Source organism: Maniola hyperantus, chromosome 27 (assembly GCF_902806685.2).
Source record: "Maniola hyperantus chromosome 27, iAphHyp1.2, whole genome shotgun sequence".
Lineage (NCBI taxonomy): Eukaryota > Metazoa > Arthropoda > Insecta > Lepidoptera > Nymphalidae > Maniola > Maniola hyperantus.
The window spans coordinates 1,651,513-1,677,320 of NC_048562.1; the positions used below are offsets into that span (position 1 = coordinate 1,651,513).

The 25,808-nt window shown below is 40.6% G+C and overlaps 5 protein-coding genes and 1 long non-coding RNA gene across 6 annotated transcripts; 3 read left to right on the forward strand and 3 right to left on the reverse strand.

Annotated features, from left to right (window-relative positions):
• The first annotated feature begins 2 nt into the window (after positions 1 to 2).
• LOC138404304 (chorion class CA protein ERA.1-like) lies at positions 3 to 1,052 on the forward strand. The gene is made up of 2 exons (XM_069508024.1): positions 3 to 161; positions 615 to 1,052. Exons 1-2 carry the CDS (start codon positions 111 to 113, stop codon positions 996 to 998), a joined length of 435 nt encoding a protein of 144 aa, XP_069364125.1. The 5' UTR covers positions 3 to 110; the 3' UTR covers positions 999 to 1,052.
• A 1,901-nt stretch (positions 1,053 to 2,953) lies between these two features.
• On the reverse strand, positions 2,954 to 3,770 carry LOC117994808 (chorion class B protein M2410-like). The gene is made up of 2 exons (XM_034982776.2): positions 3,609 to 3,770; positions 2,954 to 3,468 (listed from the first exon to the last, which is right to left on the reverse strand). The coding sequence occupies exons 1-2, from the start codon at positions 3,657 to 3,659 to the stop codon at positions 3,016 to 3,018; spliced, it is 504 nt and encodes a 167-aa protein (XP_034838667.1). The 5' UTR covers positions 3,660 to 3,770; the 3' UTR covers positions 2,954 to 3,015.
• Positions 3,771 to 3,961: 191 nt separating this feature from the next.
• On the forward strand, positions 3,962 to 4,780 carry LOC117994817 (chorion class CA protein ERA.1-like). Its single transcript, XM_034982788.2, has 2 exons — positions 3,962 to 4,116; positions 4,354 to 4,780. Exons 1-2 carry the CDS (start codon positions 4,066 to 4,068, stop codon positions 4,723 to 4,725), a joined length of 423 nt encoding a protein of 140 aa, XP_034838679.1. The 5' UTR covers positions 3,962 to 4,065; the 3' UTR covers positions 4,726 to 4,780.
• A 1,842-nt stretch (positions 4,781 to 6,622) lies between these two features.
• On the reverse strand, positions 6,623 to 7,442 carry LOC138402208 (chorion class B protein PC10-like). Its single transcript, XM_034982774.2, has 2 exons — positions 7,289 to 7,442; positions 6,623 to 7,183 (listed from the first exon to the last, which is right to left on the reverse strand). Exons 1-2 carry the CDS (start codon positions 7,337 to 7,339, stop codon positions 6,686 to 6,688), a joined length of 549 nt encoding a protein of 182 aa, XP_034838665.2. The 5' UTR covers positions 7,340 to 7,442; the 3' UTR covers positions 6,623 to 6,685.
• A 229-nt stretch (positions 7,443 to 7,671) lies between these two features.
• Positions 7,672 to 8,678, forward strand: LOC117994820 (chorion class CA protein ERA.1-like). Its single transcript, XM_034982792.2, has 2 exons — positions 7,672 to 7,824; positions 8,225 to 8,678. The coding sequence occupies exons 1-2, from the start codon at positions 7,774 to 7,776 to the stop codon at positions 8,612 to 8,614; spliced, it is 441 nt and encodes a 146-aa protein (XP_034838683.2). The 5' UTR covers positions 7,672 to 7,773; the 3' UTR covers positions 8,615 to 8,678.
• Positions 8,679 to 20,446: 11,768 nt separating this feature from the next.
• Positions 20,447 to 23,854, reverse strand: LOC138404360 (uncharacterized). Its single transcript, XR_011238345.1, has 2 exons — positions 23,732 to 23,854; positions 20,447 to 22,591 (listed from the first exon to the last, which is right to left on the reverse strand). It is a non-coding gene; the product is annotated as an uncharacterized lncRNA (long non-coding RNA).
• Between the last annotated feature and the right edge of the window lie 1,954 nt (positions 23,855 to 25,808).

Below are 25,808 nucleotides of genomic sequence, written 5' to 3' on the forward strand. Positions count from 1 at the left end.
TCGTCTAACTTTACATAATGTGTTGCATATACCTACAATTGGTATAAAAGCACTCCCTAGTTGAGTCCGATCATTGTATCCTCGTGTCTGCACAATACAAACACTACAACATGAACTCCTTCGCTGTTCTGCTGCTCTGCGTCCAAGCTTGCTTGGTTCAGGTAAGGGATTTTTTTTTAAATAGATATAGCGAGCAAACGAGCAGGCGGGTCACCTGATGTTAAGTGATTACCGCCGCCCATGAACATTTGCAGAGGAGCCGCCAATGCGTTGCCGGCCTTTTAGGAATTTGTTGGTGCGCCCCTTGAATAACCCCATGTCATAATCTAGTGGGAACGTCGCTGATGGGAGTTGGTTATTTAGAAAATCATATTACTTAAGTAGTTTGAAAAAAGCTCTGTTAAATAATCTAGGTTCGTATTTCATTTTAAAATAACAGATTTCAATTAATAATTCTGGTACTAAGCCATCCAATTATTATTATTTTTACACTTAATTGTGTGATAAATAGGGATTTGAAAATTGTGTAGTCCACGCGGACGAAGTCGCTCGCATAAGCTAGTAAATATATATAAACAAATGCCGTAATTGTAAATTGTTTGCCGATGTTCCAGAATGTATTTGGCCAGTACCTGCGCGGCGCTGAGCTCATTGGCCCAGCTTACGGCGGTTATCTCGGCGGTTATGCCGGCGATTGTGCCGGTGCTTACGGTCTGGGCGCTCCCTACGGACTCGGTATCGGTCCTTACGGCCTCGCTGACGGCGTTTACGGTCTCGGCGCTCCGTTCGCTTACGGCGGTTGCGGCGCAGCTTACGGCGGCGAAGGCATTGGTGATGTAGCGGTCGCTGGTCAACTGCCGGTCGCTGGTACCACCCTGGTCGCCGGACAGGTGCCGATCTTGGGCGCCGTGGATTTCGGAGGCATCGTGCCAGCTGCTGGTGAAGTGGCCATTGCCGGCAGCTGCGGCTGCGGCTGCAGGGGACCCTACCTCTACTGAACACGCTATAGCAACTCCTACTTAATGATTGACAAAATAAATCCATTATCTGAACTTTTTGAGTTTTTACTTTATTTACGTTTGTTTATCACTGAAGCTGTGATAGCCTTGTGGTTAGGAGGACGTCAACCTTTGAATTAGAGGTCAGGGGTTCAATCCCGGGCACGCACCTCTTAACTTTTCGGAGTTATGTGCGTTTTAAGTACTTAATTAAATATCACTTGCTTTCACGGTGAAGGAAGACATCGTGAGGAAACCTGCATGCCTGAGAGTTCTTTATAATGTTCTCAAAGGTGTGTGAAGCCTACCAATCCGCACAAGGACAGCGTGGTAGACTATGGCCAAACCCCTTCTCTCTGAGAGGAGACCCGTGCTCTGTAGTGAGCCGGCGACAGGATGATCATGATTATCGGATCACCATTGTGTCCCTAACACATAAAACTAGTTGAGCTATCAGTAGGATAAAATGAAAAAAATCATAAGCGATTTTGACAGAAATCTTTTTCATCATGTAGTATTGAGTAGTGTTTTATAGGATTTATGCCTGTCTATTTTTTATCGTCTTAATTATTTATCAACCAATAGACGTATATTGCTGGACATTGGTCTCTCGTAGGGACTTCCACGTGTCACGGTCTTGCGCCGCCTAAATCCAGAGGCTCCTTGCTACTCGTTAGATGTCGTCTGTCCACCTAGTGGTTGTGAGGTCACTATTCTAGCACATCATCATCATCGTCAACCAATAGACGTCCACAGCTGGACATAGGTATCTTGTAGGGACTTCCACACGCCACGGTCTTGCGCCGCGCCGCCTGAATTCAGTTGCTCCCTGCGACTCGTCTGATGTCGTCCGTCCATCTAGTGGTGGTGTGGGCGCGGTGGGGCGGGCGTCTATTCTTTATTTATGTTAGTTTTGTAAACATGTGACTTCGTGAAATGTTCTCAAATAATGATAGTGAAGATCTCCTTTTTAACTAAGAAGTTTAGAAATTAGATAAGTATTATGCAAATACACAAAAATATCTGACTTACTGACTGACCCATCAACGCACAGCTCAAACTACTGGACGCAACGGGCTGAAATTCAGCATGCAGATGTTTTGGCGTAGACATCCGCTAAGAAAGGATTTTTCAAAAGTCAACCCCTATAGGGGTAAAATAGGGGTTTGAGGTTTGTTTGAAAGTCTGTCAGTTTTGAAGTGTCTATAAAGAAGTTTTGTAGTTAATATTTTTGCAATTAGCAGTATGACATATTTTATTAAGCTCATTTATGTTAAAATCTCATAGTTAAAGATCAACCCTAAGGGTGTAAAATAGGGGTTTAAAATTTGTGTAGTCCACGCGGACGAAGTCGCGGGCATAAGCTAGTAATACATAAGTAAAAAACAAAAGTTAAAAAAAAACATCAAAATCAGAGCTGTTACTGAGGACTTCCGATAAAAAGGCTTCATTGACTCCACTATAATATATTTTGTCAGGTTTTCCAACTCACTTCGTTCTCCAAAGTTATATGGTATACACTTGTATTGTAACCTACAAGTGATCACAATTTTCTTTGTTTCTGAAATAATCCCCTATGATTTAAGTACGATTAATTTATCTCAAGAGTTTTCTTAGAAATTTATTTATGGAGAATAAGCTTAGTATATGTAGCCAAAGCTAGGTATATTTTAATACCAAAAATGTGTTGCTGATTCAAATTTTTTACAGACATAAATAACCAGCAAAATATATATTCAAAAGTAACTAAGCAATTAGATGACTATTATTAATACTTAAGTCTTTTTAATGCTCTTCAGCGTTTTACAAAAGTTTTCATAATTTTTATTATGCAGTAAAAAAGGAATTTATGGACAAAGAAGGTCACGCCAGTTATGTTTTGTAAATAAAGAATTGTGTATAGAGTGCAAGTGGGTTCGTATCCATTTGCATGATAGTATAGTAAAACCAAAATAAATGCTTCAGTTCAGTTTATTGCTCAGTTTAAGTAAAATCATCGTCATTCTTCTTAGACTTCTTAGATGTAACGTCCGCATCCGCATCCGCCGAGAGCTAGACCATCATAGCCGTAGCCGTAACCGAAGGGACCAATAGCGGCGCCATAGCCGAGTGGGCCAGCGATACCAGCAGCACCCTCAGTCAACATAGCGACCTCTCCGTTGCCGCAACCGTACGCGACCGCACCAGCACCAGCAGTCGGCAGGGCGCCCTCTAGACCCACAGTTCCCAAGAACGGCAGAGCGCCGCGGACAGCGAGCTCTCCGGCATAGGCGTTCTCAGATAGCACGGAAACTCCGTTCGGTGGGATAGCGGAGCCGCTGGCCACTGGGAGGCCGCCGCCGGAGAACGCGGGAGTGGCGACCCACTCGGCGCCGCAGCCGCAGGGAGCGCCGATACCGCCCCACGGAGCCCCGATACCGCCCCACGGAGCTCCAGCCCAGCCGGCGCCGATGCATTGTCCAGAGATGGACTGAAACAAAACAATTATGATAATACTCCGATTGCTATCTCGACCTGTCGCATACTATACCTGTCATCTTATAAAACGTTACGTTATCTTATAAGTCGTTTTTGTTAACATGTTAAAATTAATTTGATTTGTTTACTAACCTGCATCACAAGAGCCTGAGCGCAGACAAAGAGTACGGCTTTGAAGACCATTTTGGATTGTTTATTCTTCAAATTAATAGTTGAGAATGGTATGAAAATTAAAATTATTGGCTTTTATACAAAATCAATCGAATCCCTTATCACCATAGCATTTCTTACGTAAATAGTAAAATAGTTGTACATAATATTATATTGTACGATGAGACGTGACCTTTGGAAGATTTGCTTTGTATGTCAGTAGGTTCCTAGGTATGCACTTAATACGAAAATATGCAATAACCAATTGATAACTTGAATAACATGATTATTGAAAATTAAATATTTCTAAAACACTTTAATAGGCACGTTTTGAAAGCTTTCGAAATACTGAATCTACATCCTATAATTGGTATAAAAGCACTCCCTAGTTGAGTCCGATCATTGTATCCTCGTGTCTGCACAATACAAACACTACAACATGAACACCTTCGCTGTTCTGCTGCTCTGCGTCCAAGCTTGCTTGGTACAGGTAAGGGAAATTATTTAGGTAGATATATAAGAAGATACTAATTTTGTCCAAAAATGACCAAAAAATTAACCAACAAAGAAAGACACTTGCATTTATAATATGCGTACTGATAATACGGCTGATGTATTATTTGTTAATAATATTTCTATTATTATTTTTTAAACTAAATCGTGTCATAAACCTTGTTGTTTCATGTATGTAAAAACCTAATTAAAAAATTGTTTTCTGATGTCCCAGAATGTATGGGGCCAGTACCTGCGTGGCGCTGAGCTCATTGGCCCAGCTTACGGCGGTTATCTCGGCGATTATGCCTACGGTCTGGGCGCTCCCTGCGGACTCGGCGTCGGCCCTTACGGCCTCGCTGATGGCGTTTACGGACTCGGTCTCGGTGCTCCGCTCGCTTACGGCGGATGCGGCGCAGCTTACGGCGGCGAAGGCATCGGCGATGTAGTGGTCGCCGGTGAACTGCCGGTCGCTGGTACCACCCTGGTCGCCGGACAGGTGCCCATCTTGGGCGCCGTGGAGTTCGGAGGCATCGTGCCAGCCGCTGGCGGAGTGTCCATTGCCGGCAGCTGCGGCTGCGGCTGCAGGGGACCCTACCTCTACTGAGAACCTTATACCAACTCGTACTAAATGATTGACGAAATAAAAGCATTATCTGAAATTTTTGAGTTTTTACTTCATTAACGTTTATGTTCCTTTTTCAAACTTTTTCATCATCATCATCATCACTATCAACGGCTAAACGTCCATCGCTTGACATAGATCTGTTGTAGGGACTTTCACACGCCATGGTCTTGTGCCAGCGCCATCCAGTGCCTCTTTCTAATCAGTCCCCTCAGTTGTGTAAGAAAAACGTATTCATCGTTATCATAATCGTCAACAAATTCTGCCCTTTGGTTGGCTGTGAAAAAATGTAAACAGCGAATCAACCAAGCAAAGGGCAGAATTTTTTGACGATTACGATAACGATGAATACGTTTTTCTTACACAATCAGGGGGATGATCAAAATTATTTTGCAAAAATTTTGCCTTATCGTATGACATCGAATGAGTTAAATATCGACTTAATAAAACTAACTTTATTAAGTTAAGTAATCTGCACCCTTATTATAAATGCGAAAGTGTGTTTGTTTGTTGGTTTGTCCTTCAATCACGTTGCAACGGAGCAATGGATTAACGTGATTTTTGGCATGGGTATAGTCAAAGACCTGGAGAATACCTTTTTTAACCTGCTAAGCGACAGGTTGAGATGGCAATAGGGGTATGAGCACCGCACCGGGTTAGCGCACGAACTATGCAATGGTGCGGGACGTTCCCTCTCCGGTTGCTATCTCGACCTGTCGCGTACTTATAGATAGATGCCAAAAAACTATACTAACTGTTAGGGTATCTTTGAGAATTGATTTGAATTGTTAGATATTACCTATATAAAACTACTAGCTGATGCCCGCGACTTCGTTCGCGTGTATTTAGATTTTAAAAATCCCTTGGGAACTCCTTAATTTTCCGGGATAAAAAGTAGCCTATGTCCTTCCCCAGAGGATGCAAACTGTATTTGTATCAAATTTCGCTGTTTCAAATCCATCCTCACATAAACTTCAACAGTTTCTAGAGGATGGCGAACTGTGTATTTTAAATGTAGGTATATTGAAAATTAACGTGATCAATAAATTAAAAAAAAATGGCTATTTTTTTAGTTTTCTAGAGATACATTACCTACCAGCAATAAATACAATGACTTAGGTATATTGAGCGGCGAGTACAAGGAGGAAGACCAATAATCATTATTAATCCTCTGCCGATATGTGTGTGTCTGTCTGCCTGCTAGCTTTTCACGGCCCAAAAGTTTAACTGATTTTGACAAAATTTGGTACAAAGTTATTTAACATCCCGGGGAAGGACATAGGCTACTTTTCACCCCCGAAAAATCAAAGAGTTCCCACGGGATTTTTAAAAATCCACGCGGACGAAGTTGCGGGCTTCCTCTAGTTCAAATTAAATGCACAAATGCAATAACTAAACAGTAGGTACTTTAATCAATGTTCTTTGCAGACAGTTCTCAGTACTTTAAATAACCTGTTGGATAAGTCAGGATTTACCTACTTTCATAAAAAATCAGGTTGCAATTACTAACAATATTCATGTGTTACCAAATGACATGCACTACTCTCAATTAAACCACCGTAACTCTCACTTATTGCACATAGAAACCATCAGCACGTCGTAACTAGATAAACCTAACCTAGCCCTACCTAAGTCGCCTCCACGCCACCCCTTTTAGCGACACCTGCGCCAACCATCTAACCTAGCTAATATTATGATAAAATGCGAGTCTTCCATTCTGAGTGGCGACCACCGACTACGCAATACGCATGTCATTGCCACTCTTTTCTTCTTTTCATAAAACGTTCCTTTTTCATGGATTCCATGACATACATAAGTAATACCCCAATTTCAAAAGTAGACAATTATAAGTACTAAGTAAATAAATAAAATAAATAAATAAATTCTTCAGTTCAGTTTATTGATCAGTTTAAGTGAAACATCGTCATTCTTCTTAGACTTCTTAGATGAAAGCACGTCCGCACCCGCAGCCAGCGCGGGCCAGACCATCATAGCCGTAACCCAATGGACCAATAGCGGCGCCACAGCCCAGACCGTCATAGCCGTAGCCGAAGGGACCAATAGCGGCGCCATAGCCGAGTGGGCCAGCGATACCAGCAGCACCCTCAGTCAACATAGCGACCTCTCCGTTGCCGCAACCGTACGCGACCGCACCAGCACCAGCAGTCGGCACGACGCCCTCTAGACCCACAGTTCCCAAGAACGGCAGAGCGCCGCGGACAGCGAGCTCTCCTGCATAAGCGTTCTCAGATAGCACGGAAACTCCGTTCGGTGGGATAGCGGAGGCGCTGGCCACTGGGAGGCCGCCGCCGGAGAACGCGGGAGTGGCGACCCACTCGGCGCCGCAGCCGCAGGGAGCGCCGATAGCGCCCCACGGAGCCCCAATACCGCCCCATGAAGCCCCAGCCCAGCCGGCGCCGATGCACTGTCCGGAGATGGACTGCAAGCAACACAAAAATGGTCAAGTACCTGTCATCTTATATAAACTTACATGAACTTTATAAGCTCGTTTTTGGTACTTGGTAAGTTTGGTTTGTCTACGAACCTGCATCACAAGAGCCTGAGCGCAGACGAAGAGTACGGCTTTGAAGACCATTTTGGATTGTTAATTCTTGGAGTTTAAACTTGAGAATGGGTCATAAACGAATTTATTGTCTTTTATATAAAAATAGACGAATACCTTATCATTATTATTACAGTATTTCTACTACGTAGTGATTATTGATTAATATTTATGTAATAACATATTGTACGATAAAACGTGACTTTTAGAACATTTGATTTGTATGTTAGTAAGTGAAAGGAAATTATTATTCAATAAATTTAATTAAGTAAACGTGCACAGGAAACCATTTTCAAACAAACCAGGTTTTTAAAAAATTTAAAAATAGTTTAATGAGTCACACGTTTTAAAAGCTTTCGAAATACTGAATTTACATCCTAAGATATGAAATGCAGTTGGTATAAAAGCATTCCCTAGTTGAGTCCGATCATTGTATCCTCGTGTCTGCACAATACAAACACTACAACATGAACTCCTTCGCTGTTCTGCTGCTCTGCGTCCAAGCTTGCTTGGTACAGGTAAGTGAAATTATTGTACTAAGTACTCAGTTAATTTAAATTAAAATAAGATCAGTTAAAAATGCCTCACGAACTAAGTTTTTGAACAAAGAATGAGTTTGTTAAGGATTTAAGAACTCATCTTCTAAATATATAAAAGGGAAAGCTGATTGACTGACTGACTGATCTATCAACGCACAACTCAAATTACTGGACGGATCGGGCTGAAATTTGGCATGCAGATAGATATTATGACGTAGGCATCCGCCAAGAAAGGATTTTTGAAAATTCAACCCTTAAGGGGGTGAAATCGGGGGTTGAAATTTGTGTAGTCTACGCGGAAGAAGTCGCGAGCCTAAGCTAGTAACCTAATATGTTACATGTCTTTGCCAATAAATAAAATTGTTTTTCGATGTTCCAGAATGTATGGGGTCAGTACCTGCGCGGCGCTGAGCTCATTGGCCCAGCTTACGGCGGTTATCTCGGCGGTTATGCCGGCGATTGTGTCGGCGCTTACGGTCTGGGCGCTCCCTACGGACTCGGTATCGGCCCTTACGGCCTCGCTGACGGTGTTTACGGACTCGGTCTCGGCGCTCCGCTCGCTTACGGCGGATGCGGCGCAGCTTACGGCGGCGAAGGCATCGGCGATGTAGTGGTCGCCGGTGAACTGCCGGTCGCTGGTACCACCCTGGTCGCCGGACAGGTGCCGATCTTGGGCGCCGTGGAGTTCGGAGGCATCGTGCCAGCCGCTGGCGGAGTGTCCATTGCCGGCAGCTGCGGCTGCGGCTGCAGGGGACCCTACCTCTACTGAGAACCTTATAACAACTTTTACTAAATGATTTGACGAAATAAAACCATTTACTTTCTAAAACTTTCTTATTTTTATTCATTTCTACGCAGATATCCAAAAGATACGTTGTTTAAAAAGACAAAAATTAAATAACTACCCCTATTATTGTACCCCTATCGTAAATGTGAAAGTGTGTTTGTTTGTTGGTTTGTCCTTCATTCTCTTCGCAACGGAGCAACGGATCGACGTGATTTTTTGCATGGGTATAGTTAAAGACCTAGAGAGTGACACAGGCTACTTTTTATCCCGGAAAATCGATTAGTTCCACGGGATTTTCATAAACCATTTCGCCATTTTTTCGTTTGTGGATTTATCCACGCGTACAAAGTCGTGGGCATCAGCTAGTAACATTACATAATAACGAAAAATATATATCGATATATATTTTAATGTAGATAACGGGTACATGCCACAATTAATTTCATTTTTTATTTATCGATATTTATATATACGTTACTATTATCAAAATTTCATAATAATAATACCTATCAGATTTCAAAAGTTATGATGACAATATAAAATTGTGAAATAATATTTCGCTAATTCTACATAACTTTTATAAAGTAAATTTAAAATCTAAATATCTAAATATATAAAATGAAAAAGGTGACTGACTGACTGTCTGATCTATCAACGCATATCTCAAACTACTGGACGGATCGGGCTGAAATTTGGTATGCAGGTAGCTATTACGGCGTAGGCATCCGCTATGAAAATATTTTTTAAAACTCAACTCAACTCAAATGGAGGGTTGAAATTTGTGTAGTCCACGCGGACGAAGTAGCGAGCATAAGCTAGTTTAAGTAAGTAGGAATAGTCGTTCCCTGGGAACGGGGACGGGCTCTAATGTGGGACGCAACGTGCGTTGACACATTGGCCCCGTGTCATATCAGGGAGACAGCATCAAGACCGGGAGCCGCAGCAGAAATGACTGAAAACGGCAAGCCGCACAAGCCTCTCTTATCGAGAGTTACATTTTGGTTCCGTTTGCCGCGGAGACCCTGGAGCCATGGAGTCTTAGTACTAAAAAAAATTACGAGACATTTTACCGCGATTAATAGCCTCATCTGGTGACAGAAGGGCTGGCTCTTTTTTTGCACAACGGATCAGCCCAGCTGCCCAGCGCGGAAATGCAGCCAGTATTCAAAAACAAAAACTACAAAACTGTACCTACCTACCTACTAACTTAATTATAAGAATTTTAACTGTTTATCACAGCTGAATTTATGCTTGAGGAGTTGAAACAAACCCTGGAGCGAGACCGTTGGCAAACGGACCAAGCCCCGCATTAGAGTATCCTGGATGGAGCAAGTTGCATGTTTGGGTATCCTGGAGTAAGTGGCATGTTTGGATACGCTTGAGCAAGTGGCATGTTTGGGTACGTTTGAGCAAGTGGCATGTGTGGGTATGCTTGAGCAAGTGGCATATGTGGGTACGCTTGAGCAAATGTCATGTTTGGGTACGGTGCAAGCGGTCCGTTTGGGTACGCCGGAGTAAGTAAAGGCGTAGGCTTCACCCCTTCGTTTATGATACCAACATTGTCATTACCACATTCATAAGCCACAGCACCAGTTCCTGTAGCTGGCAGGGGACCTTCTAAGAAAGGCAACTGACCAGTTATCCCAAAGATAATCTTCTACGACCAATTTATCTTTCGTAACAGTATCAAACCATGCAAGTTATTAGCAGCTGATGTTTTGTAGATAATATCTAAGAAAGGTTGGTTGGAATGATAAAAAGCATATATTGTTAATGTTAACAAATATATTTAAAATCCCTTAAAATAGTACTAAATAATTACATAACAATTTTAGCTACCTAATTAATACAACTGGATCTATGGTTGAGGAGTTGTAAAAAAACCGGGGGCAATACCATTGGCAAGCGGACCAAGCCCTGCATTAGGGAATCCTGGCCCAAGGTTCATGTTTGGGAATCCTGGAGCAAGTGGCATGTTCGGGTACGCTTGACCAAGTGGATTGTTTGGGTACGCTTGAGCAAGTGGCATATTCGGGTACCCTGCAAGTGGTCCATTTGGGTACGCCGGAGTAAGTACAGGGGTAGGTTCCACACCTTCGTTTACGATGCCAACATTACCATTACCACATTCATAAGCCACAGCACCAGTTCCTGTAGCTGGCAGGGGTCCTTCTAACGCCACCACTCCTAAGAAAGGCAACTGACCAGTGATAGCCAAAGGTCCTTCGATGATCATTTTATCAGTCTCCACATTAACACCAGTGCAAGCCATGGGTGATGCACTGTTAACGCGCAATCCTGGGCCGTTGGAAGCTGCGAGTTCAGCTAAAGATAAGCCCATTGTTAAGCCAGGTACGCCAGGTCCTTGTGCGAGTTCGTAGGCCAAAGTGTTGGCTGCTATCGGGCTTAAGGCAGGGAAAGCCAATGGTAACGTTTCTGCTGCTAAATTGGCTGCAGTGATTTCGTTGGGGTAAGGGGCTACTGGATATGGTGCTCGGAGACATTGGCCGGCGATAGTCTGTGAAAAAAAAAAAGCTTATTTTTAATCGTCACCAAAACAAAGGAGGTTTTTTGACGTCTTTTTAAAAGGCTGTGATAGGTTAGGACGAAGGTCGAGGGTTCGATCCCGGGCATGCACCTCTAACTTTACGGAGTAATTAAATATCACTTGCTTTAACGGTGAAGGAAAACATCGTGAGGAAACCTGCATGCCTGATCTCCATAATGTTCTCAAAGGTGTGTGAAGTCTACCAATCCGCACATGGCTAGCGTGGTAGACTACGGCCAAACCCTTCTCACTCTGAGAGGAGACCCGTGCTCTGCAGTGAGCTGGCGATGGGTTGATCATGATGATGACTTATTTTTGACAGACTTTAAAAAAAGGTTTCTTAAGGTTCTGGAATGGCGACTTTCGGAACGGTACGCGTTTCCGTAACGGAAAGCGTAGCGTTGGAAGACTCCTCACTTGGTGGATATGGACAAACGACATCAAAAGAGTCGCAGGAGCCGCTGGTTCTAGACGGTGTAAGACCGTGGCGTGTGGAAGTCCCTTATGTCCAACGGTGGACGTCTATCGGTTGACGATGATGATACGGAAGGACGATAGGAAAAGCCCCACTATTTTGTGATTCATGACCCGGACTAATAACTTAACAAACTATAATCCGCTACAGGTCGAGATGTCAATCGGGGTATGAGGCTGGGGGACGCCCCGCACACCCGCACGTCATCAGTGCTTGCCCGCACCGGGTTAGCGCGGGGGTTGTGTGGGTTCTCGGGATGATTCCTCCCCGATTGCCATTCCAACCTGCCGCCTACTCTAGTCTCTATGATATTGTAAAAACGAATCGCTAAATGTGTTGCTGATCGCAAATCTCGAGAACGGCTGAACGGATTTCGCTAATTCTTTTTTTATAATATTCCTTGAAGTACGGGGATGGTTCTTACGGAGAGAAAAATCCTGTAAAAGAATCGACTGTTAGGCGGTACGAAGTTCGCCGGGTCAGCTAGTTATCAATATTAATGCAATACTTTAGTTTGTTACAATACCTGTATCAGAATCGCTGAAACTATAACACAAACAACTTTGAATCCCATTTTTTTGTATATTTTACTGTTTCTTCCCTCTAACCTCTGAGCTATGATTAAGAATGATTGTTGTATGATTGTAATACCCTTTATATATCTAATAAATTACATATTATATTATGTAACATATAAAATAATTACATAAATCTTGACTCAATGCATTGCGTTATAATTAATAGCGATTAGGCTATTATATTGTAGTTTCAGAATTTCCGATAAGATTAATTTGTAAATTATATTGCTTAGGCACATTTTATATATTAACATATCAATTTTTTTGTAGTTATATTATTCCAAATTAACTTAATTTTTCACGACTCAACTTTTACTTAATTATATTACTACAAGTAGAGTAGCTAATGCCCGCGAATTCATCCCAGAAAATTTTGGGGTTTTTTTTTGAAAATTTTTGGGAACTATTTTACTTTCCGAGATAAAAAGATAAATATCAGACTGCTAGCGTGTTAAAGTGCGGAAACCAGCCCAGAATGAAGAAAGAAAAAAGAAAAGAAGTCTGCTAGCTTTTCACGGCCCAATTAACCGAATTTGACGTCTGGTACAGCGATAGCTTACATCCTGGAGATGCAGGCTATCTTTTAAGTCGGAAAAAAAACCACAGGGTTTTTGAATGCCTAACTTCACATAGACAAAGACATGGGCATCATCTATTTAATACAGGGATAGCTTAGAGCCCAGGGAAGGCCAAAGACTATTTTTGTCCCGAAAAATCAAAAAGTTCCCTCGGGATTTCTAATAAACCTAAATCCACGCGGACGAAGTAGGAGCATCATACATTGTGCCTAATAGCTTTTTTTTATTCAGGTACAAGTTAGCCCTTGACTGCAATCTCACCTGGTGATAAGTGATGATGCAGTCTAAGATGTAAGCGGGCTAACCTGAAACGGGTATGGCAGTTTGTTTTAATTTACTAAACCCATGCCCCTTTGGTTTCTACACGGCATCGTACCGGTACGCTAAATCGCTTGGCGGCTCGGCCGAAGCCTCCCACCAGGTATCCTAGAGACGACGATAGTATACTTTTCATCTTGGAAAATCTAAGTTCCCACGGGATTATAAAAAACCTTAACTCACGCGGACTTTATTTATTTATTCAGATACAAGTTAGCCCTCGACTGCAATCTCACCTGGTGGTAAGTGATGATGCAGTCTAAGATGATAGCGGGCTAACCTGGAAGGGGTATGGCAGTTTTTATTAAACCCATACCCCTTTGGTTTCTACGCGGCATCGTACCGGAATGCTAAATCGCTTGGCGGCACGGCTTTGCCGGTAGGGTGGTAACTAGCCACGGCCGAAGCCTCCCACCAGACCAAAATGTTTACGTAAGCGTATGTGAGGGGTGAATGAAAATTTCAAGAAAGCTATTGCATTTGGAATTTATACTCATTACCTAAGATATCATTTATAATAATTTTAGGCAATATTGATAAAACTTATACCTAATCCACATTTTTTTACACTAAAAAATTACTCAAATCTGCTGATAACACATTTATAAAAGTGTATAAATTAAATCGTGTGTGAAATCTAGCTTCATTTACTAAAAAACAATTGTTAAAAATGAAGTCATTTATATCGTTGGTATTTTTCGCAGTTGTGTTAAACGTAAGCATTTCAAAAAATCATTTACTAGCTTTTTCCCGTATTGAATTAGATTTTTTAAAATCGCCTATTTCGAAATTTCAGGAAACAAAACGAAGCCTCAATCATTCCTTGAATACCTAGTCCTCTACTTGCCTGTGAGACTCCCACGAAAATTGGTTCAGCCGTTTCTAAAATTATTTTAATTTTTTCAAATCTTCCTGACACTATGCAGTGATGCAGTTGTTTTACCTTAGTTTTTTTCTTTTTTAGTTAGTTAGTTTTTTAGTAGATAGTTTTTGCTCGTTTTTCTACATGTCTTTCTACACCTCTATATTTTATTTTTATACTTGACTAGCTTATGCTCGCGACTTCGTCCGCGTGGACTACACAAATTTCAAACCCGCATTTCACCCCCTCAGGGGTTGAATTTTCAAAAATACTTTCTTAGCGTATGCCCACGTCATAATAGCTATCTGCGTGCCAAATTTCAGCCCGATCCATCCAGTAGTTTGAGCTGTGCGTTGATAGATCAGTCAGTCAGTCAGTCAACTTTTCCTTTTATATTTTTAGATTTCAGGAATAAAAAGAAGCTTTGCTCATTTCTTGCATATGTAGTCCTCTACTGGCCTGTGAGGTTCCCATGAAATTTGGTTCAGCCGTTTCGAAATCATTTTCAAAATTATATCTGTTTATCTAGGTCAAAAGGCACAAATATCTGTGTTTTAATGGCATGCCACTTATAATACTTACCTAATATTATGAGCTTGATAAAAGATGGTTATTTCGAAATTATAAAGAGTGATTTCTGTCGATTTATTGACCAGTTTTTTATCTACTAACTTTTCAGTCATCTTTTAATATTAGTTCTATGAATTCAAAAAACACGAGTGCCCTGGGAAAAAACGAACTAAAAAGATTTTTTCACATTTGAAAATGGCACATTTAGATTTTTTTCGAAAAATTTATAGGTAGTCATAACTCGGGATGATGTAAGGGATTTTAACGAGAGCCCGCACATCTTATAAATCTGTTCTGGCATTTAAAAGTTATGGAAGAAACTCACATTGGCAACTACCAGCTCCATGAATCTTGAAAACTTTGCCTACGCTGCTTTTTAGAGTTCCGTACCTCAAAACTAAAAACGGAACCCTTATAGGATCACTTTGTTGTCTGTCTGTATGAAGAACTGTCAAGAAACCTACAGGGTACTTCCCGTTGACCTAGAATCATGAAATTTGGCAGGTAGGTAGATCTAATAGCAGACAAGGGTAAAAATCTGAAAACCGTGAATTTGTGGTTACATCACACAAAAAAAAAAAATTGTGGTCATGAACTAATAATTAGTGTTTTCAATTTCCAATGTAAGATAAATATATCATGTGGGGGGTCATATGAAAGGGCTTCACCTGTGGATTCTAAAACAGATTTTTATTTATTATTATGAATCATAGTTTTTGATTTATCGTGCAAAATGTCTAAAAAATACGACTGTAGTACGGAAACCTCAGTGCGTGAGCCTGACTCTCACTTAGCCGGTTTTTTGAGCAGTCGTGTAAATAAACTAACTCTGTTTTGTTCTACTTACAGAAAGCCTGTGGTGTGCCGATACAGAACTGTGCCAATGGAAACCCATACCTGCTAAATGATTTAGCGATAAATAATTTACCGCCGGTAGGATTTCCCAGCGCTGCAAACGCGAATATATTTGCCAACTCGATAATGCCAAATGAGGTTATTTGTAACGTACCAAATACAATTGCCAGTGCAAATATTATACCAAACAACATTGCCAATATCGAATTCACCAATGTACAATTTACTCCTGTATTGTCAGAGTTAATGCCTTCTTTACAGTTTGGTGATGTAACTGTGGCTGGGGATTTGCCAATCGGTGGCACTATCAAGGTTAGCGGTTGTATACCTGTTTATGGCATGATCGCGCTTGATGGTATTGTGCCATCGGCTGGCACGGCCGTAGTGACAGACTCGTTTGGCAACCAAATAGCTGATGGTATGCCTAGGTGTGCCAATCAATATTTCAGTTGATTATTGGATTGAAAGAGCGGAGCGAGACCAATAATTAATCTATGGATTGAAAATTGTTTTGTATTAAGTTCCTGTCAACAAAAATAAATATGTAAATAAAAGAAATAAAGTTAATTTAGAACTTTATAATATAAATATTTTATATCAATATTTTTTAAGGTTTTAGTTTTAGTTTCATTGTTTTAGTCAATTTTTAAGATATTCCTATAATAATAATAATAAAGTTTTTTATTAAAGGCAAAGAACCCAGTATACATATTATTCATAAAATAAAATATACCATTATATAAATTAAAATAAAATAAAGTAAAATGAACTAAATGTACATACAAACTTATAAACTAACTGTGAATGTTAAAAAACTCTTCACAGGCGTCCTTGTCAACAAATCTATTTCTATTTCTTATTACTATTACGATGAACAGATAGCCAATATGTAAAAATATTGCTAGGCATTCCGTCACAAACCATCTGTAGAATACTGTTCTGAGATGCCCGGAGTCTCTCCCAGAAGGCAGCCACTCTTTTCCTCATTACCGCATAAAAATCAGGCACTCTCGATTCGGCAAACATACTAGAGGCACTACAGTATCTAGGCAAACCCATCAATATGCGAAAAGCATCATTATACTGCACGCGCAATGCCGTGTAGGACTTTTGGAGAAAATTTGCCTAAAGTTGGCAAGTGTAGAAGCACTGGCAATACGCGTTAAACAGTACAATCTTGACGGATTTGCTACATTTTCTTCGAGCTAACATGTTACAGCGTATCGAGAGTGCCCTCCTTTCTCTCTCAATATCACAGTCATCCTTCAGGTGCTCAGTAAGAACATGTCCCAAGTATTGAACTTTGTCACAACCCGAACTGCCGAACCATCTAGTATTACCTCAGGTACCCTCTCCGGACCCTTGCCTGCTCGAAACACTAACATTTCAGACTTAGTTACGTTATATTTCAGCCAGTGAGTATTGGCAAAATGCTCACAGACTGAAAGCAACTTCCTAAGTCCCTTGATAGACGGGCTGAGAATGACCATGTCGTCGGCGTAACTTAAACTGTTGACACAGGTGTTATAAATAAGTCTATAAATAAGTCTATCTTTATTTTAATAAAACATAACATTTAGAACTCAAATAAAAATACTTCTTTCATTAAAACACGTTGGGGTCTCAAGGTGCTGGAATGGCAACCTCGAGCCAGAAGACGCAGTGCTGGAAGACCCCCCACTAGGTGGATGGACGACATAAGACGAGTCGCAGGGAGCCGCTGGTATCAGGCGGTGCGCGCAAGACCGTGACAATATATTGTGGAAATTCCCACAAGAGACCTATGTCCATCCGTGGACGCAGTTGATGATGATGATGATTAAAACACGTCGATTTTACGATATAAACCGACTCTTTAAATTTAGTGGGCACCTCGAGAGGTCCTCTCTAATTTTAGGTTGAAGTCAAATTCAATTTTAAGTTAGACCTGTTATTTTTCAGAATAGCACAATTCTCTAAATCTAATATATTATGTATAAGCGAATTTAAATTTAGCGAAACGCCAAAAGAATCGATGCCATTTGTTTACTTTTTAGGGTTCCGTACCTCAAAAGGAGAAACGGAACCCTTATAGGATCCCTTTTTTGTCTGTCTGTCTGTCTGTCTGTGGGTCTATCAAGAAACCTACAGGCAGTAGCGGCCTTAGGGGGTGGCGAACGGGGCAATCGCCCGGGCCTCGCTCTAGTAGGGGCCTCGCGCAACAACCCAAGCTGCATCGTCTTGTGTCCAAACAAAATTTGTAGTCCACGCGGACGAAGTCGCGAGCATAATCTAAATGCGAAAGTTCCGTCTGTCTGCTAGCTTTTCACGGCCCGTCCATTCATAAAATGGAAAAATATTTTTAAAATACTTAATACACTTACTAACTCATGAATTTACCAATATGTATTGTAAATGTATCAAAAAATTTGCGCTCGCTTCGCTCCCGCTTTTATTTTGTACTAGTTGTTGCCCATGACTTCGTCCGCGTGGATTTAGGTTCTTAAAAATCCCGTTAATCCCATTTCCCATCCCAGCTCTTTAATTTGCCGTGATAAAAAGTAGTAGTAAATCTGTGGACAGCCCCCCCCCCCCCCCCCCCCCCCCCCCGCCCCGACCTACTTTCGCATCACATACTTTTCACGAAGGACAAAGGGCCTCGCAAAGACCTGCCCCCCGTAGCCTCGCAATGGGTAAGGCCGCCACTGCCTACAGGGTACTTCCCGTTGACCTACAATCATGAAATTTGGCAGGTAGGAAGGTCTTGTAGCAGACATTCGGGGAAAAATCTGAAAACCATGAATTTGTGGCTACATCACACAAAAAAAATTTAAATTGATGGATTTAGTTTGTTAAGAATCCCTTGAGAACTGTTTGATTTTCTAGCACAAAATGCCTTTATCACTTTTCAAGGATTCAAGTCATCTCTGTACCAAATTTCGAAAAAATTGATTAAATGCCGTAAAAAGCTAGCAGATAGACAGACACACTTTGGCATTTAAAATTCTAGTAGATATTTGTCCCGGAAAATCAAAGAGTTCCCACGGGATTTTTCAAAAACCTAAATCCACGCACACAAAGTCGATTCAGGATCAAACTGAGAGCTTCCTCACTCTAGTTCACTCAAGCTCTCAGGAAGGAAGCTCTCAGTTTGTGTTGTGTGTGTGTGTGTGCTGACACCAGACACTAAACATAGGTACATACTCTAAAGCTCTATATAAGTCCTGCACTGGAACCATGTATCATTAACATCAAAATGACGTCATTCCGACGTCAGCTGAAATAAAAATATACCATTAAGTAGCTCGAAACTTCAGTCTAGTGCTGACGTCACTAAAATGGTGGCCACGCGTATTAGCAATTTGCGGGACTTATACTTGTACGTGATTTTTCAAGCACGCGTGATCAATTCAACCTGTTAATTACCTACAAACTACATATCAATTGATGTCATCATAAATTACTTAATGCTAATGGTATATATTTTTTACTTTATGCGTAAATGTTAATTAATTAATAATTTAAACTAAAACTAACTTAAAAAATATTATATTATAACTAAAATATATTATTAAAAGGAGTCCCTTTAGGCAAGGTTCCGAAAATACTGGCAGCGTTCCCCCTTTGAATAGCTAAGCTAATTCTTTGTCCGAGGTAGCTGCCAGCTCTTCGGTCTCCTGTGATGTCGACTAACCTTTTTGCTATTTCCTTAAAAAGGCTTATAGCGCTACGACCCCACGGACCAAGGGTCTCGACACCGAATGGGACAAATTCATATTCGGAGCCTAGACCCCTGTATTTGCATGTTTACATAATTTAACATACTTAATTACGGAATTCATTTATCAAATTTTTATTAATATAATATTTAATAATGAATTCTTTAAAATGAACATAGATCTAAATTAAAACTTTAAAAAAATTAAATTAGAAATTTCTAAAAGAAATAGAATCTAAAACCTGATCGAGACTACCGCAGCGCGCCATTGTAGCAAAGATGCTGGCAACATTGCCTTTTTGGATGACCAAACCTATTTAGGTAACGTGGGCCTACTAATCAAATCAATGACTTTTTATCACAGTCAAAACGCTTGCTTAGTTAGGGAGCGTATATGAAATAGGTACATAAATGTGACCTCATAAATATATTTGACGTAATTTGACGTATTAGGGTTCCGTACCTCAAAAGGAAAAACGGAACCCTTATAGGATCACTTTGTTGTCTGTCTGTCTGTCTGTCTGTCTGTCTGTCTGTCTGTCTGTCTGTCCGTCTGTCTGTCCGTCTGTCTGTCAAGAAACCTACAGGGTACTTCTCGTTGACCTAGAATCATGAAATTTGGCAGGTAGGTAGACCTTATAGCTGACATTTGGGAAAAAATCTGAAAACCGTGAATTTAGGGTTAGATCACACCAAAAAAATTAAATTGTGGTCATGAACTAATAATTAGTATTTTCTACTTTCGAAGTAAGTGAGTATATCAAGTGGGGTATCATATGAAAGGTCTTCACCTGTACATTCTAAAACAGATTTTTATTTATTTTTATGCATCATAGTTTTTTAATTATAGTGCAAAATGTCGAAAAAATACGACTGTAGTACGGAACCCTCATTGCGCGAGCCTGACTCGCACTTGGCCGGTTTTTTTTAAATTATTTAAGTACATAGTCATCGACTGTATATTATGTTTCTTTATGAAGCATACTTTTAATAGATTTTTTTTCAATATTTATTTATTCTTATTAATTTTACATGGCTCTTACATTTATTTTCTAACTCGCCAAACTGGTGGGCCAGTTTGTTGGCGAGGTGGCGCTCTTAATATTATGCACATAACATACTACTATATTAATTAAACTTATGCTAAATTTAAACTCGTGTTTTAAATTTAACTTTAATTATTTTGATGTCACTGCCTACCCATAATATAGATGCGAAAGTGTGTTTGTTTGTTGGTTTATTGGTTGGTTAATTTAACTTGATTTGAGAGCAGTAGGTACAAGCGTTGAGGAAGTAGGTAGCGGGAAAACAATAAAATAATTAATTATAGGTATTATTGTATACTTTTATTCAACACAGTAGGTATATTACATAGTAGATAATAATATTATATAACTATAAAGGATTGAGGTACATTATTTTATTATTACACAACAATTTAGAACATAATACGGCAAATATTCGTCAAATATTTTTATTTCAACAATTGGGTATTTTCCTACTTTTGAATTTGGTAAATGTTATTACTTTATTATAAACTAGGATAAAAATAATGACGTACCTACGCTAAAAAAATATATTAAAATCCAACAAAGATTTACAAAGTTACAGGCATTTTAATTTTGGAGTGGGTGGGTCTTCTATCCCTTTCTTGCAAAACGAAAATTTGTATGAAACCGCACGAAGCTACTATGGCATTAGTAAGGTGTGACGTCAAAATTCTATATCGCTATCTCTGTCTAATCAGAAATATTTAAATGCTTAAAACTTTTTTATTATTTGATCGATTTAATTCGATTTTTCAGTTGGCGTCATTATTTTTATCCTAGTTTATAATAAAGTAATAAAAAATTGGAGTCAAATACCCAAAATTTAGGCAACTTTGAATTTATTGCGTATACGACCAACGGCTAACAAATTAATGTAACAATATATAGGTACCTACTTGTAACACACAGAATTCAACCTCAAGAGTACGCATATACAAGGTTTTGCATGAAATCGTAATATGTTGTCGGGGGACAGGGAAGAATACTTTGTGGTGATTGGTGGACTCATAAGTCACGTTATGATGACAATGTGCGGAATGAGGGTAACGAACGGGTGCGGGCCGACTTTTATGCTAAGCAACTGCCTAAGCTTGGCGATCGGGGTTATTAGGCGTCTATAGGTGGTACATATTATGTGATATGTAAAGCGTCATTTATGAGAAAGGACTCGCCATATTTGCTCTATAGTGTGTCAACTGTCGTGTTAGAAGTCACATTTTTGTGTGTGTTGTTTCGAATTCACTATGCTGCGTAGGCCCTACTGGCCGCTACAGCGTCACCGGGGGGGTTGGCGAGCGCGAAGCTCCGCCTAGGGGTGAGCCATAGGGCTCGAAGAAATAATTCGAGAGGTCGGGGGGCAACGTCCTCCTAAGGGCGCCTCCTGTGAGGCTCGGACCACGGCTTAGGATGACGTTGGGATGGGTAGAGTTGTTGGACTACTGGTTAGTCCGCACGCCCCCGAGGCCGTGGCGTGAGTCCGGGTGACATTAGAAATCGGGGACCTGTAATAAGGTTGAGTTAATGAGCGTAAGTGGGGCGTCGTGGGGCGTAAGTGGGGTAGTTAGTAACAAGGAGGGTTCCAAAGGCAACAAGGAGGGTCCCAAGGGGGTATACAAGAGCTGCAAGCACAGGGGTAGTTGAAGGGTAGCTTTTCAGCAAGAAGGCTGGACACGGTGAGTAAAGGCAGGGTTTAGTTAAGCAAGAAAATCTGCAAAAGCTCAGCATTATTTTTAGTGGTTGTTTAGTTAAACGACCTAAGCCGCTGGTCCTAGAGACATGAAATTTTGAGGGTATGTTCTTTGTCAAGAGTAGGTATCCACTGAGAAAGGATTTTCCGAAACTCCACCCCTAAGTGTGTTAAATAGGGGATGAAAGTTTGTATGAAAGTTCGTTATTTTTCAAGGTATTTTCATGAAAATTGGTATTTAGGGTTTCGGTCACAAATGATGAAATACGTGTTCCAGGATTTTTGGAAATGCAACCCCTACCTCGATTTTCTAAATTCCACCCGAGCGAAGCGGGGGCGGGTCAGCTAGTATTAGTATAGATTAGTATAGACAATTAGTGTTGTAGGGGTAACTGTAGCCATTGTAGCCGCAACCGCAAGTATTCACAATCGGGGTAATTTCAACAGGGGCGTAAGTTTGGTAGTAGGGGCCACAAGGGGGGTTCCAAGGGCAACAAGGGGGGTTCCAAGGGCCACAAGGGGGGTCCCAAGGGCAACAAGAGGGTTCCCATGGGCAATAAGGGGAGTCCCAAGGGGGTATACAAGTGCTGCAACCACAGGGGTAGTCGAAGGGTAGCTTCTCAGCAAGAAGGCTGGACACGGTGAGTAGAGACAGGGTGTCAGCTAGTTTAACACCAACGCTGTTGGTTTGGGTGATCGGTGCGATCACAGGGGCAGTGCCGATGCATTGGGCGTAGGTGTTCTGAAAAAAAACATTAGGTATATAGCGTAGATCTATATATATAAAATTCAAAGTCCTGACTGACTGACATATATATCAACGCACAGCCTAAACCACTGGTCCTAGAGACATGAAATTTTGAGGGTGTCTTCTCTGTAAAGAGTAGGTATCCACTAAGAAAGGATTTTTCGAAATGCCACCCCTAAGTGGGTTAAATAGGGGATGAAAGTTTGTAAGAAAGTCCGTTATTTTTCAAGTTATTTGCATGAAAATTGGTATTTGGGTTTTCGGTCACAAATGAAGAAATACGTGTTCCAGGATTTTTGGAAATTCATCCCCCATCTCGATTTTCTAAATTCCACCCGAGCGAAGCCGGGGCGGGTCAGGTAGTAGAGTAATAAAGGTAGATTGAAGTACTGTGTAACCTCGTATGAGATAGCGATAGAACGACGTAACGATGAATAACACGACAATTATTACCATTGTTTAGTAGTCAATTTGTATTAACGATCAATAATATTTGTATTAAACGTTTTTTATGTGAAAACAAGTAAATAACTAATGAGAAATACAATTACGCCACAAATTCTCAAAGTTTGTTTTGCAACCCTGTAGGTTTCTTGACAGACCGACAGACATACAGACAGACAACAAAGTGATCCTATAAGGGTTCCGTTTTTCCTTTTGAGGTACGGAACCCTAAAAAAGCGAAATAAAATATTATTATTGAAAACTAGAATTTCTTAAACAATAGGATATTATGTACAAAGAATAATATTAAAATTAGTTATATAAGTAGGTACTTCAAGTTACGAATTAAAAAACTGATGCAATGAATGCAAAACCTTTTGACGACCTCCCTGGCGCAGTGTTGAGCGCTGTGGTCTTATTAGTGGGAGGTCCCGGGTTCGATTCCTGGCAGGGGTTTGGAATTTTATAATTTCTAAATTTCTGGTCTGGTCTAGTGGGAGTTATTTATTTAGTTATTAAGCGTTCCGGTACGATGCCGTATAGAAACTAATGGGGATATGGGTTTAATAAAAACTGCCATACCCCTTCCAGGTTAGCCCGCTATCATCTTAGACTGCATCATCACTTACCAACAGGTGAGATTGTAGTCAAGGGCTAACTTGTATCTGAGTAAAAAAAAAAGATAGGTACCTGCAGAGTGAAAACACCAAAAACGAAAATTAGCACCGCCTTCATTTTGTAGCTTATTATTGAAGAATTATAATAATGTACTGAATGTAAACTATTTATATACCAGATATATTGCGTTTATCTACTTATATTTCGATAATAAGTAGTGCATTTGTACATAAAAGTAGTATACTTTGAATTTGTACACTAAAATGTGTCAATTGTGCATTTCACTGATAATAAATTATTTTGCAATATTATTTTGTTGCAGTAAATTAGTATTAGTTAATAAAGTTTTCAAACATACCTACCTATGTTTGAAAAAAAGAAAGGCGGAGTTTGTTGTGGGCTCTTCTCAGACCTGTACCCGTAGTACAAGATTTTACGTCTCACCAAACCAAACCAAATTCGGGAGTCGAAATACTTCCGCGTTACAGTAAAATGGACCTAAACAGCCTTGAATTGAAGTCAAATATTCAATGCCACTGATTTTAATTTCGCAATGTTTCCGCTTGGAGCGCTGGTTGTAGAAGTCTAAACAAACTTGAGCTTTAAAACAAGGCATTTAAGATCCAGTTTACTGTAACGCGGAAGTATTTCGACTCTCGAATTTGGTTTGGTTTGGTGAGACGTAAAATCTTGTACTACGGGTACTGGGCGCGTTTGGAACCCTCGTAGACTTAGTTTTAAGTTAATTAATTATTATGATTACATCATTATTCTAAGAAATTCAACAATTTTCAGAAACTTAAATTAATGCCAATGAAGTTGCCAGGATTAGCCAGTAAAAAAATGGCCAAGTGCAAGTTGGACTCGCACACGGAGGGTTCCGTACAGGAAATAATACTTTTAAAATTTAATTAATTTTCATTTCGGCCATTTTGAAAATGACATTTTTTGTTATAGTGGCAATAGAAATACACATTCTGTGTAGATTTCAACTCTGTACCTATTAACCGTTTACAAGATCCTGGACGGATGGACGATCGGACGAACAGACGAACAGATGGACAGATTAAGTCCTGAGGCTTAGTAATAGGATCTTTCGGGTACAGAACCCTAAAAGTATAAAAATAAAATGATAAAGTCATAGACTATGTATTAATCAGTACCCTTATTATAAATGCGAAAGTGTGTTTGTTTGTTGGTTTGTCCTTCAATCACGTCGCAACGGAGCAACGGATTGACGTGATTTTTTGCATGGGTATAGTCAAAGACCTGGAAAGTGACATAGGCTACTTTTTATCCCGGGAAATCAAAGAGTTCCCACGGGTTTTTAAAAACCTAATCCCACGCGGACGAAGTCGCGGGCTTCAGCTAGTGTAAAATAAAAATTGGATTCAAAACAATCGAATGGAGATGGTGTAAACAACCTGACGTCATGGAGGGAAACGCGCATGTGCGAAGACTGCTGTTGTGTTACACGGGGTGGTTTTTCTTTGACACGTTTTACCCACTTTTGACGAGAAAAGAGGGGTTTTTTTTATTTATTTATTCAGATACAAGTTAGCCCTTGACTGCAATCTCACCTGGTGGTAAGTGATGATGCAGTCTAAGATGATAGCGGGCTAACCTGGAAGGGGTATGGCAGTTTTTATTAAACCCATACCCCTTTGGTTTCTAAACGGCATCGTACCGGAACGCTAAATCGCTTGGCGGCACGGCTTTGCCGGTAGGGTGGTAACTAGCCACGGCCGAAGCCTCCCACCAGACCAGACTAGAAATTTAGAAATTATAAAATTCCAAACCCCTACCAGGAATCGAACCCGGGACCTCCCACTATTAAGACCACAGCGCTCACCACTGCGCCAGGGAGGTCATCAAAACTACTGAGGTACTGAGCCCAGTCTGGTATTAGTACCAGACTGGGCTCACTTGGTTACGTGACCCGAAGAATATACCTTCAGTGGCCAGTGGCGTGCAGATCATAGAGGCATAAAAGCACTGCTTACCCTAGTTGAAAAGGCTTAGTGCTCATTTTTCATGATGACCTGTCATTAAATAGGTAGTTAGTTACCTAATGCTTACCCTAGGTTCAAACCCTGTGCACGCCACTGTCAGTGGCGTACCCCTTCGACGGCACTGGCCTCAGACCAAG